Raw genomic sequence first — 15,792 nt, forward strand, 5'->3', positions numbered from 1 at the left:
TTGAGGCATAACATTTTGTTTGACCCTGTTCCACAGATAAATATTGTGACAATAGCAGATCTACAAGCTCTTTTTTTTTGCCTCTTTCTTCTATTATTTGACAATTTGGCCAGTTTGACCAGTTTTTATAGAATAGTGTGTTGATTACTTTTGATGCAGTAATGACCCTTTTTCTTAGGCATTAAAAGGTCTTAAAAGTCCTTAAATTGTCACTTCAATGTCAGGGGACCCCCCACAAATCATGTGGAGACCCCCTGGGGGCCCCGACCCACAGGTTGAGAATCACTGGCAGCGTATGCACGTCGAGCTACGTGACGCGGTGACGCCCACTTTTTGTCTGACGCTCTGCAGTCTGCACTATCTACGCTGGAGCAGCTGGACTGGACTGAGCAGAATTAGAATCAGGCTATTAACATTTAGTTTCGGCCGCTGATGGAACATTCATTATTCACCATCTATTGACGGATAGCCTGCCATCCTCCTCACCATGGGAACCTTTCAGAGATTTCAAGATGAAGGTTACAAGAACTGGATCAAAACAACCCTGGGCTTGGCGTATTTGAAAACTCGCCTGGGATCTTTTCTGGAAAACGAAACCGAAACCTATCACCAAGATATAAAAAAAATAATCAATTGGAACGGACAATTGGAGTGTCGGCAAAAATGCGTGTTAAAAGAGTCTCAACCCAAGTTCAGCAAGGTGGATGCAAATGAGCATTTAAAAAAACTTACTCATGCATTTCTCATTCCATGTAGTTATTACTACTACTACTGTAGTTTTCACACAGCCATTGAACACTTGATTTCCGTGGAGGGATTCTCAGCTCAGCTATAGGCTATTTTAATAGCGCTTCTTGTGTAGACTCCAAAACTCGCCAAATCAAATATCTCCACTTTTCTGCGAGATTAGCACGGACAACATTGTGGCAGCATTCACAGCAGCAATAAACTTTAAACTTACAATTGGCAAGAACTTAAGTAGCCTAAGGGCACACAAATTGACAGGTGTCACCGATATATAAGACGTGGGGACATCTGGGCACCACATTTTTGGGATGACTGGGCACCTGCTGGATGAGTGGGCACCAGGACAACTGGGTACCAAAACCATCTGGGCACCAGGGACATGTGGGCCCACTCGTCCATGTGCCCAGTTCTCTCCACCCCTTAATTAGTGCCCAATCGTCCAGGTGCCCAGATAGTTTTGGTGCCCAGTTGTCCCTAGTGCCCAGTTGGTTTTGGTGCCCACCTTCCCTGTTACCTGATATATAACTCTATGGGTGTGACGTGACCCCCACACCAACTGCAACGCACCTGTCAAATGCTGTCGAGATGAACCACTCCACGAAAATGCATTGATCGAGTGTTCCATGGCTTTGTGTAGCTTACATGTATTACTGATGTAATGTGTGGGATATCAGCCACTAGGGCTATATGTTTCACAGGGTATATTTGTCATATAATGATGCACTGACTGACAGTATGGAAAGGGGGAAATCGCATCCAGATGACTTAGAAATCTACAGCATGACTGTAATTCTAATATAATTACAGGTTCGTCCTAATGTATGTGAGGTGTGTGTTCCCTGGAGAGATGAGATTTGGAAAAATCACAAAGGGGGTCAGGTGTATTGGAATAACTTTTCCCCCTACCTCTGGCCCAAGAACAAATGGGAGGTGGCTAAGGTACAGTCCAGCCTACTGTTGACTTCAAAGATGTAAGCACAAATATTGATTTTAAAATATTGTGTATTTTTCTACATTAATCATAATGTGTGTGTGTGTGTGTGTGTGTGTGTGTGTGTGCGTGCGTGTGCGTGCGTGCGTGCGTGCGCGCGCCCGTTTGTTTGTTTGTTTGTTTTCAGGTGTACATGGGCCGTGGTAATTCAACCCATAATTCAGCTGATACCTTTGATATATCTGCCTTTCTTAACCTCATGAGTACCTGTCAGCACTTCAAGCGGTTTGCGCAACCTGCCCTATTTACAGAGGTACGCACGTGCGCTGATGAGCACATGCAGATCACATTCATGCATACATGCATTTAATTAATTTGTATATATTCATTGTTGATAGACATAGAATGTACGTACTACATACTATTTATTCATTTCTATATATTCATTATTTATAGTAATTGTATACACATTGTAAATTATATTAATATACTCAGTGTTGATCGACTGTTGACAATGCATCCACCCATATACTGATGATACACTGCACATATCATTCTTATATTCATTGATTGGCTGTACATATTCATTTATTTACTGTGTATTGATAGACTGTTAATACCCAGTGCATACTGTACTGTATGATAGACTGTACAGTGTACATACATTTATAATTATATATTATTCTCTGGCGATAGATGTGCCATGTGTTTAATTCTAACACTACTGTTACTAACTGCTACGACACCCAAACTTCCCTCTGGGGATCTATACAGGGATCTTATCTCATCTTACAGGGGTGCAGTTAGTATAGGGGTGTAATTACAAAGATGCAAGGGGCCTTCAAAGATGCAAGGGTTTATAGATTTATTTTTGTCTTGTTTGATAGATATTTAGGGTCTAATATGATATGTGGCCTAGAAGTCCTATAAACACACATGCACGCAAACACACACAGTTTAACATTACATATGGATCAATATTATTATTGGAGGTTCATAGGCTTAAAATTAATGGATCATTACAATCATGCAATAAGGCCAGTGACCTCTGTCTTGTGCTGTGTTATGCAAAGGTTACATATGTGAGGAACCAGGTCATGCATTCTGCCAACTTTGAGGTGAAAGCTGAGAAGTTAAAAGAGTATTTGGTTCGGATAAGAGTGCTTGGTAAAGCATTGGAGAAACATGCCCCAGAGTTCCATATCCTGGACAAGGAGATTGATGAGGTATGTGCGCAGTCTCTGTCTGTCGGTCGGTCGGTCGGTCGGTCGGTTTTTCATTTTTTACTTTGTCTTGCTCCTTGTTGTTCAGATCTTTTTTTTACTGAAGTATTCATTTTTTAATGCTGGAAAGCACCTGTAACTGGTTTTGTAAAGTAGGCTACTACATAAAAACACTGTAGTTATAATTAATTATTAACCACTCAAATAATTAATTGAATTATTTTTGGAAAACAAAAAATGTTTAATTGATAGTATTGTTTTTACTGTCAGTCATTAGTATAAAAGTTAGTTGGAGAGTTTCTCATTTTACAACCAGACTGTGACACTGTGATTGTTTGTACCTCCATGTGAGCTCAGCTCCAGAATCTAGATTTTACGGTGATCTCGGCCTTGGAGACAAAAGAGTGGACTGAACAAAGTGTTCAGACGGAAAGTGAGGACCGTGCCAAGAGGTTCCTCAGCATGGAGCTAGATATCATGAAGGAAAAAATGGAATGCCTGGCTCAAGATTTTGAAGAAGACAGAGAGAACATGCTGAAGGTGAGAGAGAGAGAGACACACACACACACACACACACACACACACACACACACACACACACACACACACACACACACACACACACACACACACACACACACACACACACACACACACACTAACACACACACACACACACACACACATGTGATATCGATAACAGTGGAACAGATCAATCTTATTGGTTCTAACACTTACTACTGTGTGTGCGTGTGTGTGTGTGTGTGTGTGTGTGTGTGTGTGTGTGTGTGTGTGTAGCCAGAGGAGCTGCAGTGTGTGAGACAGTTCCTGGAGGAGAACAAGGACCTGAAGGAGAGCCTGGTGCCCCAGTGGGAGAGACTCAAAGAGGTTCAAGAGCAGCATGGACAGCAGATCGACTCTCTTACCGACAGAGTGGACGAACTGGAGAAGAAGTCACACACCCCTGGTAAGAGTTTTTTTTGGCCATGTAATAATTGTACCATGCTGTATACCCATACTGGCTCCTTTTCCAACTTCCGGTTTGGCACGGTGCAACCACCTGCAGGCCAACGAATTTCACACAATAACTTGCCCATTTTCTTGGGAAGTAAGGTTCCACTGTGATTTTCTCCATACAGTAGTAGGCTAATTATGGCCATACCATTTCAAGCAGGTTCATCATTTTTTGGAGATTTTGATTACCTTTACTGTTATAACCAATACATGTAAACGTTTGGGCTTCTTTTATGAGAAAATGTGTTTTATATCATACCATTCACTCATTTTCAAGATTCTATACTGTACTGTACTGTACTACAATACCTATATGCCTACAATACCAATCCTCTGCCAATCACAAGAGCACAACTGACGTTTGAAGTCACGTGCCGCAGTACCTTAATGACAAAATATATTAGCCACTAACTCGCTAAAGCCGGCCCGAAGAAATTAAGTATCTCATCACATAACTCTGATCCATCATTCTTTTAAGAAATTTAAAAAAATGACTAACCGACATTGACTTTGGCTGTGTGATTAAAACAGTGAAATTAAAAACAGTGGTGCATTGGCCATGTTCACACGGTTGCCATTTCTTTCTTACGTCACACTATGGTCATTTATGTGTTGCAGACCAAGAGTGGGACACAGACATCAGGATGTATAAAAACCATCTGTTTGAATATGCAAGAAAACACGGATTTTCTGAGCCTCTCTTCACTCAGATCCTCGAATCCACAGGTGATTGTTGAATGTGCACATATGCACTCTTTCATAAACACACACACACAAGCACTCAAGCAATCACATGCAAACCACAAAGTAGTTTGTCTTTTCGCCCTGCCTGCAGCAATGCGTGGCAGTGTTTTGTAATAGGCCCCATCTGTGTGTTTGTCTGTGAACAAAATGACTTAAAAATAGATGGGCAGAATTTCATGGGGAATGATCAGTAGGCTGCTGAAATAAAAAAGACAAGGTTACAATCAGCCAAAATTACATAATCGATCATATCAGGTGGATTTGTGAAATGCTGCAAATACAGCCTGCCTAAAAGTTCCAGTGAACAAGTTTTTTTGAGGCAATAGACAGCAAATGGTTGTAACAGTTATTCACAGCGACAAACCCATCTTGCAGGTGCTGATACTACCACCTGTCAGTTGTTTTGCGTCAGCACTTGTTCATCAGTTTTGAGTGTATACCAAATTACCTTTGACCTTGTGTTTGTCAGGTTTCCGAGGTCAGGTCAGCATTAAGAATCAGACATTCACAGGGATGCGTGTGCACGGGGCCAAACGGCACTCCGACCAGGAAGTTGCAAAAATAGCCCTCGAGCACCTAGTCAAGGAGACAGCCAGTGAGCAAGTGGATGAGGACACCTCTGTCAGCCAAACCCACCAATCAGAAAGTGTTTCGGCAGCAGGTACCATTTTCCTTGACCTGTGCAGTTTGTCTTGTGTTTAATCAAAACTACTTTCATAGCAGTTGGTCTGACTTTTAACTTCATTCGCTCTATTAGGCTCCACCTTCTTTGGCAGTGTCACTGTGGGCCTTGACGTTACAGTTTTCTCAGACGAGGGAGGTGGTGGGATCGTGGAGGGTGTGGAGTCCGCTTACAGGAAATTAATGCCTGTGTTTGGACTGGAGCTCTCAGGATCAGGTGGTTAGAGACTGAACGTTAACCTCATAGTCATTATTTTAATGGAAAATCATCCCTGCTTCTCCCTAACCATCTCTGCCTCATGTCCATCCAGGTTATTCTTATAAGGATGCAGTTGTACAGTACTGTCAGAGGCGTGATGTTCCGGCTCCGGAGGAAATTGACAAATCTGATCGCTTCACCCTGAGACTCAAAGGACCAATCACCTTCTATGACTCTGGTAAGAATTACTTTCAATCAGCTACAGCAATGAAAATTGTTTATTTCCACATTTTTTCACAGGTAGGTGTGTAATCTAAAATAATTTACCAAGCATCGTTTACAGATTGTTTATAATATTTTTTATTTTTGTCCGACTCCAGAGGGCTCCAGCAAGAAGAAGCATGCACAGCAGCAGGCAGCTAAAGCAGCACTGCGGGGGCTGAGTGGGGTCCTGGGGAAGACGGAGGTGTCGATTGAGAACTGCGTCGGGGCCCTGAAAGAACTTCTTGACGCACGGAAGCTGGAGGGAGTCGACTATGATGTCACACAGCGGCCAGTTAGTTCAGGGGAACGAGAGGGAGGGCTAGGGAACCAGGAGAGCCAAAGGCAGGAAGCTGAGAGGCAGAGAGAAAGAGAGAGTGGACAAGCCACAGAGAGAAGCACAGAGGAGACTATCAAAGCACTGGGGAGAAAGCGATCTGTGGAAGATATGCCAGGTAGAGATGGGAGAATAGAAGACGCTGTTGGCTCATGTAGAATTTCAGAGTCTCCCACCGTGCAACCTGGGCAGTCTCCTACGAGCCAGGTGCCCCTGCAACCACATGCCACAGAGACCCAAACGGCAGCTGCTTCATCTGAAGAAAGAAGTGTTTCAGGAGGTGAATCTCAAATGTTTCCAGTCCTTGCAGATAATATTTATATTCAGATAACATTACGTCTTTTCCTAACTCAAAACGTTTTTTTTTATTCCCTTTTACAGATAGTGGCCGATTTTTGGGGTGTGTGAAGTTGACTGTAATGAAACTGGAACCTGCTGAGGCCTTAAGCCAGGAGGGGGCAGTACAGGCTGCTTACAGTAGTCTATTGAATGCCTTGTGTCTGGGTCCTACAACTGGTTTAGGTGCATATTTGCTCATACTGTCACCAGTATCTCTAAAAAAGTACATTTACATGTATTAGCAAGTAGAAATGTATTTAACTTTAATTGTGTCTTTAATTGTGTCTAATCTAGCTGGTGGAGACAGAGACTCTGTCCTGGGGTTCTTTACTCAGTCTAAGTGGTGCCCTCCTGTGGAGAAGTTGGAAACAACTGCTGATGGGAAACACAGATGCACTCTGACAATTGATGGTGAACTCACCTTCTACAATCCAGGTGGGGTCTATCTCTATCTCTATCTCTATCTCTATCTCTATCTCTCTCTCTCTTTCTTCTCTCTCTCTCTCTCTCTCTCTCTCTCTCTCTCTCTCTCTCTCTCTCTCTCTCTCTCTCTCTCTCTCTCTCTCTCTCTCTCTCTCTCTCGTTCTCTCTCGTTCTCTCTCTCTCTCTCTCCTTCCCATACAATTGCAAAACTGTTTGTCACTGGTATGTCAATGGGAAAGATCTCAAAAGCACATTAGATTTTGTTGTAATTCAAATCTAATAACATGTGTGTATTTATCCTAAGAGGGGTCATCTAAGAAGCAGCAGGCAGAGCAGTGGGCAGCTAAAGAGGCCCTGAGGTGTCTGCTGGGAGGGAAGGACTCCAACCTGCCTGGTCAGAATAAAAAACATTTTTAATTATTTATTTGCACTTCGTTTTATAGGTATTGCACACAAAAAATGTAATTAATTGCTTTCCTTGATACTAAATAAATTAAAAGTACAAAAACACACATGAAAAACACAGTAAAACTATATTAGTTGAATACATTTCTATATGAGAAACCAAGGTTAAAATATAATAACGTGTTCTTGTGTTTACTAAGGTGAGAAGAACTACAAAGGCAAACTGCAGGAGCTGTTTGCCAGGCAAGGGAGCAAGGTCAAGGTAGAGTACTCAGTCACAGAGAGAACAACCCTCAGCACAGTGACAGGTCAGTGATGGCTGCTTAATGTCACTTTTCCACTGCATGGTGCCATCTCTATTTGCCTTTTTTTTTAACCTGGTATGTGGTACTTTTTTGGTATCACCTCTGTCAAGGTTCCAAGTGAGCAGAGGTGATACTAAAACAGTTTTTGTGGAAACATTGCAGACTACTGATTGGTCAGAGATAACCGTCACTTGCGTCATCATGTCACGGTGGACTCTTGAATACTGTTAACAAACTTTTAAATTAGCAGCAGTAAATGTGAAATGAATCAATATTGAGCTAACTAAATGGTCTAATTCTCACCTAAAATGTTATCAGAATTGGCTTTTTGGTTTACTGTACAGTTGAAATAAAGATAATGAAATCCAGACTTGTTTTAAATGTTCTTTGGTGCTCTACGCAGAGGGTTGGACGTCTGTGTAACGACCAGCTACATTGAGGGGACACACTACAGTAGACCGTAAACGAAGTACCTCGTACCAAAACCGAGAGTCGGGTAGACTAGAGCCGATACCATGCAATGGGAAAGCACCAATAGATTTGCCCTCTTTAACCCAAATACAGACAATAATATTATTATTATTAATTAACCCAAAACTCCACTATTCTACTTCCTGTTTTTTTTTAGCTCCGGTTCAGGTACCAGATGGCAGTGCTGTGATTGGTCCTGGTCAACAGGCAGGTGTTCCATCAGTCATCCCTCTTGTCACCATGGATACAGCATTTGATGACTCTGCCCCTCCCCCTGCTAAGAAAATTGCAAAACCGCAGGCCGATGGACCAATGGAAGGTTTGACTACTGCCAGTCGTGATTAGGACAACTTAATGAATATGATGATGTGAGAGTGACCTCTAACGCCACACTCTATCTTTGTCGTTATGGTCTGTGTGTATGTACATGTTTGACAGAGATCAGACAGTTTCTGCTGCTGGTCAGCGTGAAGCCGGGAACTGTGGTGTGTGAGAGTGTGAACTTGGAGGAGAAATGGGAATGCAGAGTGTCTGTGTCTCTGGAGTGCTTCACCTACCAGGACCACAGGCCGTTCACCTCCAAGAAAGAGGCCTCGGATAACGCCTACCTGACCCTGGGCGTCGCTGGGCAGATCTGCCAGCCTGGTACTGTCTATGCTTTTACTAATGTGTTTGCCTGTCACACTAATTCCTCTTCCCGCGTGCATGCAGAGCAGGATATTATAATTGTGTGTGTGTGTGTGTGTGTGTGTGTGTGTGTGTGGGTGTGTGGGTGTGTGGGTGTGTGTGTGAACAAAAAAACTTGACAACGGAAAAATTAAATGAAATGTTGTGATTATTAATAGGCTGCCCCAAAGAGATGGTTAGATTTTCTGTGAAAACGGTCAAAGAGCAAGGTCACCATCACAGATCCAGATCTACAGTAAATGACATTAGTCGGCCATTTCTCAGGAATGGAGACAGAAGATATGTTGTGAAAAATGTTCCTAATAAACTCAAACTGCTGTTTCTTCCTGTCCTGTCTCATCATGTCCATCTCTCTGCAGATGAGAGTAAAGTAAAAGCAAAGGTGAACCAGTACTTCAGCCAGCATTCCTTCCCTCTTCCTAAGGACGTTTATGAGCAACCAGAAGCACAGAAGTTCTGCTGTTCTCTCACCAACATCACCTGTGACTTCGCTTATACTGGAACAGGTAATGGTGCCACGAGTGTGTACGTGCATGTACTGTACCAGGTTTATCCCAAATCTATTGCACAACAATGCATTGATGACTATTGATGACTATGTTTGAAACTTTTCACCTGTCTAAAATAGGGATTGATTATTATCCATTATTTATTCAATTATTGATTATCTTCTTTTTTTTTTAAATCGATTAACTGTTGCACCCTTATTCGTGACTGTGTGTTCCATAGATTCAAGCGAGGCATCAGCTCGCCAGGCTGCTTTCCGAACGGCGTTGTCTTGCGTCTCTCCTCTCATGGGTTTTCCTCTGGCCCTGCCTACCAGAGCTGAGGACGCGGAGCAGAGACTGAAGACTCTCCTGGAGACAGCGGGTATAAACACGACAGACCCAGTCCTCCTGACATCTGCGCTGTACAGAAGCTCAGCCATGCTCATATTCACAGGGTTAGTGTTTAACCACTTAAGCACAGAATACTTCGTCATGTACGTTTATGTTTACTAACTTTTTTTTTTAAAGGCAGTTTGTCCAAAATAGGGACACCAGGGTCAATTTGTTTAAGGAAAAAAACACCCTAAAACAGAATTCAAATGTTATTTCTATAATATGAACAGCTCACTTTTAATTGTGAATTAAAAGTCTCCCCTTTAGACAAACAGCAGTGACAAGACTGCTGTAAGGATGATGTCATGTGAAGACAACAATGGGGCATCTAATATAATACTAATAATGCAACAACTAATATAATACTATGACGGAACCCATGGTGGTTTTACTGGGATATTATGGCTTCATTTTCTGATTCAGATCTGCATTTAAATAAAACTGATTTTGATATAATATCTCAAACTAAACTTCTATGAGCCCACAAAGTTAGTCACTCATTGGCTGCGGGTACATGGACCATCATGTATTCATTCAGAATGAATTCATTCAGAATGAACTCATTCCGAATAGAGGAATCTGTTCCACTCACCTGTTTACATGGGACCTGAATAAAAGTATTCCTCGTTTACATGACCAAAGCATTCATTCGGAATATAACTTTTGACATGCGCAAAGTGGTTCCCTCCTACGCCCGGGCATGGACCAGGGGCCACTACCCGGAGCAGAGCTTCCCCTGGTGGGCATGGGAGGAGGCAATAGCCCCCTTGTGCCTCCGCGGCGGAGGTCTGTCGGTCGTAGACAGGCCGGTAAGCAACGCACCGACTCCTGGCCAGGCAGCGTTGTATGCGGTACAAGCCTGTGTTCCTTTGTTATCGCCGTTTTAATGCAAAAGTAGCAGATCTACAAGTTCAGACCAGTTTCTTTTTTTGTATTGGTACCAGACACGTAGGCTAGCCTATACTATTTCTCACATTTCTCATGTAGGTATGATGACGTCATCGCGCATTTGCACATGGTCATTATAATAATAAATGGAGAGAGAGAGTCTATGAAACAAGGCACGCTCATTTATGGCAAAAGTACAAAAGTATTGGCATCAAAATATACTTAAGTAGAAAGTATAAGCTACTCATTATACCGAGTGTCACGTTTTTTCTTGTATTATTATGAAAAAGCTTTGAAAACCCTCTTACTGCGCCGAGTAGCGCGCGGTGCGCACACGGGTTGAATGAGGGGTCTGTCGCCCTAAAACACAATCGCCCCGGGTCAAAATCCAGCGACCATGGAGCGGCCGTGGATGGCCCGCTCAAAAGGTGCGTGGGGCGTGGTGTTTTGGGACGACCGTTCCGACTGCCCATGTAATGAATTGATTAAGTAAAACTCATCTGTTTTCGCTGCAGCTGCGCCCTAATAATGTTGTTTTCATTTATTTTTGTTCACGTATGCTATCAAAACAATGCAGCTATTGCAGTATTGGGCCTTAACATGTGATTAAAAATGTATATGTATTTGGCCCCTCATATATAAAATAAATGTAAAATCTGATTTAAAATTGAAACTTGCAGCTGATCAATGCGTTTACGTGTGGACAGGGATTTAAAAAAAAAATCTTTGTCATTCGGCCAGGGATTCTTTTTAAAAACGGAGGCCTAAAATACCCGTTTAGAAAAAGATCCATATAAGTGTAGCCTAGGCCAGCAATCCTCGGAGCGTCCGTTCTCCTGGACAAGTCTGGGCTTAACCATTACAGGCTTATTAAATGACGCTATAGAATAGAATCATTCATTTTATCCCGCAGGAGCGACCGTGGCCGAATTAGAGATTTGATAGGTAATTTTTGGACAATTCTGACAGCAATACTAAGCACGGACATGCGCAAAGTAATGCATGTATTCCAAACAGAGAGGAGCGTTCGGAATAAGGTGTTTACATGGTCAATTCCGATTGGTATATCCCGATTCAAACGGTCTATACCACCCCTCAGACTGGAATGGAATATTCTATTCCAATTGAGGTGTTTACATGAGCATTTCTATTCTGAATGAATTCATCCATTCATTCATTCCGAATAGAAGTGTATTCATTCCGAATGAAACTGTCCATGTACCCGCAGCCAGTCAGTGGCTGCGGGTACATGGACCATCATGTATTCATTCAGAATGAATTCATTCCGAATGAACTCATTCCGAATAGAGGAATCTGATCCACTCACCTGTTTACATGGGACCTGAATAAAAGTATTCCTCGTTTACATGACCCAAAGCATTCATTCGGAATATAACTTTGGACATGCGCAAAGTGGTTCCCGCCTACGCCCGTCGCCCGGGCATGGACCAGGGGCCACTACCCAGAGCAGAGCTTCCCCTGGCATCGTATGGCCCGCTCAAAAGGTGCGTGGGGCGGGGTGTTTTGGGACGACCGTTCCAGCTGCCCATGTAATGAATTGATGAAGTAAAACTCAAATGTTTTCGCTGCAGCTGCGCCCTAATAATGTTGTTTTCATTTATTTTTGTTCACGTATGCTATTAAAATAATGCAGCTATTGCAGTATTGGGCCTTAACATGTGATTAAAAATGTATATGTATTTGGCCCCTCATATATAAAATAAATGCTTGCAGCTGATCAATGCGTTTCTGCGTTTACGTGTGGACAGGGATTTTTTTTTAATCTTTGTCATGTGGCCAATTCCGGTTGGTATATACCGATTCAAACGGTCTATACCACCCCTCCTAACCCGAATGAAAATTCATTTACATGAGCAAATCTATTCTGAATGAATTCATCCATTCATTCATTCCGAATAGAAGTGTATTCATTCCGAATGAAACTGTCCATGTACCCGCAGCCAGTGTCAGTGAACAAACTGGAGGGAACACCATCAGCACACCTTGGGGTTTGCACTACTATCGATTATGAAATGCAAACATCCCAACCCAACTCTGGTGTACTGTGGGCAGGTATTGCATGGAGACCGAGGGAGAGGGGAGTAAGAAGGAGACAAGACACAAGCTTAGTCAGCGCCTGCTGAGACTGTTGCAGGGTCCAGACTCAGGTGAGCTCCATCCTCATGTCCACAGTTAACCCTATTCCTTGTGATTTGAAAGTTGTCTTGAATTAGCTTTATTAGATTGTTCCCATGTGATGGCTAGCATAATGTGTGTATTGCATTTACTCCCCATCTTCTGCTGCAGTCTGAAAACTCAGAGTCCCCTAAACTCCTATCCTCATACTCCTTATTTCTTTGTATCACTATACATAGATGTGCTGTTTGCTTGTACACAGTTGCTAAGTTTGTCTTATACACAGAGGCTATCTTTAATATCTACCTGCTGTGAGTGCTGTCCTAGTTACTTTGTAGAAATTAAATGTTTCCTTGGCATGCTATTTACTTGACTACCTACCCTGTTGTTGACCGACTGGAGTTCATGTTCTTTACTCTCTTAATCTTTCACTTTTGCCCCATTTAGACTGCAGTCCTATCCAGTCAAATCCGATCTTTTAGCCCGACTGTTCACACTGCATTTGCAAGTGACCAGATCGGATCTGTCACAGTTCTGTGTGTTCAGACTAATTTAAACAACATCACCCCCGCTCTGTAATGACGTCGTTGGCCCTTGGGTCACGCTGCTGCTGCAGTGATGTTTTGGACAGTTTGATATGCGACTTGGGTGGTTAGAGCAGGTTACTATGTTCAGACTGAGACGCATCTTTAGAAATCAGATTTGAATCGGATTTTAAACCACCTCTGAGTGTGGCTCAAGTCGGATTTGTAAAAATCGAATTCCAATCTGGATATGGCATAGATCTGATAGATTTAGGTTGGATTTGGCTGCCAGTCTAAACGGGGCCTTAGTAACTCTGTCTGATCTACCAATTGTCTAAATTGTAAATTGATTTGTCTTTAGCCACAGGGCTTCATCACTGATCCAGTGACTAATCTGTCCATTCACCCATTCATTTAGCATCCACAAGTAAAGATCAGACCATGAGGAGTGCCCTTGAAGAGTGGTTTGCAAAGAAACATCTAGATAAGCCTGTATTTGAAGATACAGATGGAACATTTGGAACCAGAATCACCTTCTCAGCCCCTCTCTGCTTATTATACTCAGGTAGTATTATTACCAACGTCTGTCGATTTCACTCACTATCACTCGCTATTACTGACTGACCCGCTTACTCACAAATCGATTGTAACATTTATTATCTCTATGGTCTCTTGTAGATTGGCAGGACAGTCACAAGAAAGCTGGAGGGAGATTGGTGGACGAGCTTAAGAGGAGGTTCCTTCCAAATTAGTTTACCTGTGTGTTTGCGCAATGAGATGCGTCCTTTTCACTACAACACACTACATTGTCTTTGTACTTGGTTTTAATCAGTTTTTAATTAAGTACTTGAATATTGAATATCAAATTATTAATTGTAGTTTTTACTTGTAATTTCACATTAAGTGTTTGAGGATGTTTACATACAGTATGACATATTTCTCAAAAATTTATTGTGTGCAGCACTGATAACAAACAAGTAACTGTTTGAATGTATTTGTCTTTGCTTTGCAAAATGTCACACATGGGAATGTGTGACATTCCCATGTCACACATTCCCATGTCACACACAGACATGTCAGGCAGTCATGAACTAACATGAAATTAAATTAATGTTGAAACAAAATAAAATTCTGGACCGTATTTCATCTGCCTAACAAAATACGGTTTAAACAATTATGATATGAATACTTCATGCTCTTTTAATGTCTTTAATATCTGTCCAAATCGTCAGTATAATAATGTCAAGCAGCTTTTCCTCTGAATATTGTCAAACTTATGATCTCTTCAAACAAAGCACTTATTAAGATTTTGTAACTGGCGACATTGCATCCATTGTTTTTAGGCCTTGCCTGACATGCCTGTTGTGTTGTACCTTTGTATTGAAAATAAATTACCAAAAAGAAAAAAACACTGCCCTTGTGTGCTCAGTCTGAAGTCATTTTTTGTCAACTTTGACTGTTTTACCATGTGTTTCAAAATAAGATAAACTTAACTGATAAAAGCTTAGCCTGCCAACCTTCACATTACCGGGTGACCTACTGTAAAGCCTCGTCTACTGTATCATGACTCTCCCGTCATTGTGTGGATGATGTAATAGTAGTTCTCTCACTATTATAAAGCCTGATTTATATACTTGGTCGTAGGACGGTGCTGTGTGCCGAAAATAGCCAATCTGCAAACTCACAAAGCGTTACATGTGTTGTGAGCTTGTAGATCTGCGATTTTCTTCGCACAGCGGAGTAGAAATTAAACATCAGGGAATTGATCTAAAAAGGACCAGACATACAACAACATGACCAAACATTCACTCTCATTTACTGAAAGAAAGGATTGGCCACTGTTTGGTTTCAGAGAAACTGTGTTAACGTCACAGTTGTGTGCTGCAAGCTGCATGAAAACCAAAAAGATGTGTGAACTCCATTGTGGCTGTCATTTCCTGCTTCGTACACATTCATGTCATCTGCAGTGGTAATCTGCTGCACTGTGCGTAGATGCAAAGTGACATTGAAATACTGGCGGCTCCGTATCAAGTTAAGGCAGCTTTCTTCTGAGAGACAGCAAAACTGTAGGGGCTTACTGTTAAATGAATAATATAATATAATATAATAAATATAAAAATATAATTACGGGGCCAGAGCTCAGCTCTGGACCTGTTTTAGGATTCGCAGTATTCTTCCGATTCTGCCACTTTTCGCAGTTCTGGCTGAACCGTGCTGTCGCTTTTTACGAAACTCGGCCATATGGTAGATGGTCATGAAAAACAATCAAGAAATAATTCTCACAATATTTTGTCAAAAGGTGGCGCTATAGCACTCAATTGAAAATGCCAACTTTGAACAGGTACAACTCATGCCCTGTTTGACCTACAGCCATGAAACTTCAATACACACATGCGTCTCTCCATGCCCGACAACTTTCGTTGTCTGACTTTTGACCTCTGAGCTTTAGATCGCCCACCATTTTGAATTATATGAAGAACAGTCATTGGCTCCTAACTTCTGCATTTTTTCACTTATGGAAAATCCGCCGCTTTTGTTTTGTCGGCAAAGGTCCTAAATTCATGTGTAAAATGTTTCGTGCAGATTGCTCAAAAAT

The 15,792-nt window shown here is 42.0% G+C and overlaps 1 protein-coding gene across 1 annotated transcript; it reads left to right on the forward strand.

The window, feature by feature from the left end:
• The first annotated feature begins 357 nt into the window (after nt 1-357).
• Nucleotides 358-14,619, forward strand: LOC308097088 (uncharacterized protein). The gene is made up of 22 exons (XM_080444684.1): nt 358-700; nt 1,555-1,686; nt 1,866-1,991; nt 2,752-2,904; nt 3,259-3,441; nt 3,700-3,868; nt 4,534-4,641; nt 5,129-5,320; nt 5,417-5,557; nt 5,652-5,777; nt 5,920-6,417; nt 6,519-6,659; nt 6,771-6,911; nt 7,204-7,293; nt 7,505-7,612; nt 8,238-8,399; nt 8,519-8,725; nt 9,127-9,273; nt 9,497-9,710; nt 12,610-12,704; nt 13,615-13,761; nt 13,875-14,619. The coding sequence occupies exons 1-22, from the start codon at nt 488-490 to the stop codon at nt 13,946-13,948; spliced, it is 3,567 nt and encodes a 1,188-aa protein (XP_080300810.1). The 5' UTR covers nt 358-487; the 3' UTR covers nt 13,949-14,619.
• The last annotated feature ends 1,173 nt before the right edge of the window (nt 14,620-15,792 follow it).

The sequence above is a fragment of the Gymnoscopelus braueri genome, assembly GCF_963280865.1.
Source record: "Gymnoscopelus braueri genome assembly, chromosome: 12".
Lineage (NCBI taxonomy): Eukaryota > Metazoa > Chordata > Actinopteri > Myctophiformes > Myctophidae > Gymnoscopelus > Gymnoscopelus braueri.

Bases quoted from the DNA above. Each gene is read 5' to 3' on its own strand.
- LOC308097088 (XM_080444684.1), top strand. From the start codon at position 488: ATGGGAACCTTTCAGAGATTTCAAGATGAAGGTTACAAGAACTGGATC. The intron at 5,321-5,416 runs GTACCATTTTCC...TCGCTCTATTAG, and splicing joins AGAAAGTGTTTCGGCAGCAG to GCTCCACCTTCTTTGGCAGT. The intron at 12,705-13,614 runs GTGAGCTCCATC...CCATTCATTTAG, and splicing joins GTTGCAGGGTCCAGACTCAG to CATCCACAAGTAAAGATCAG.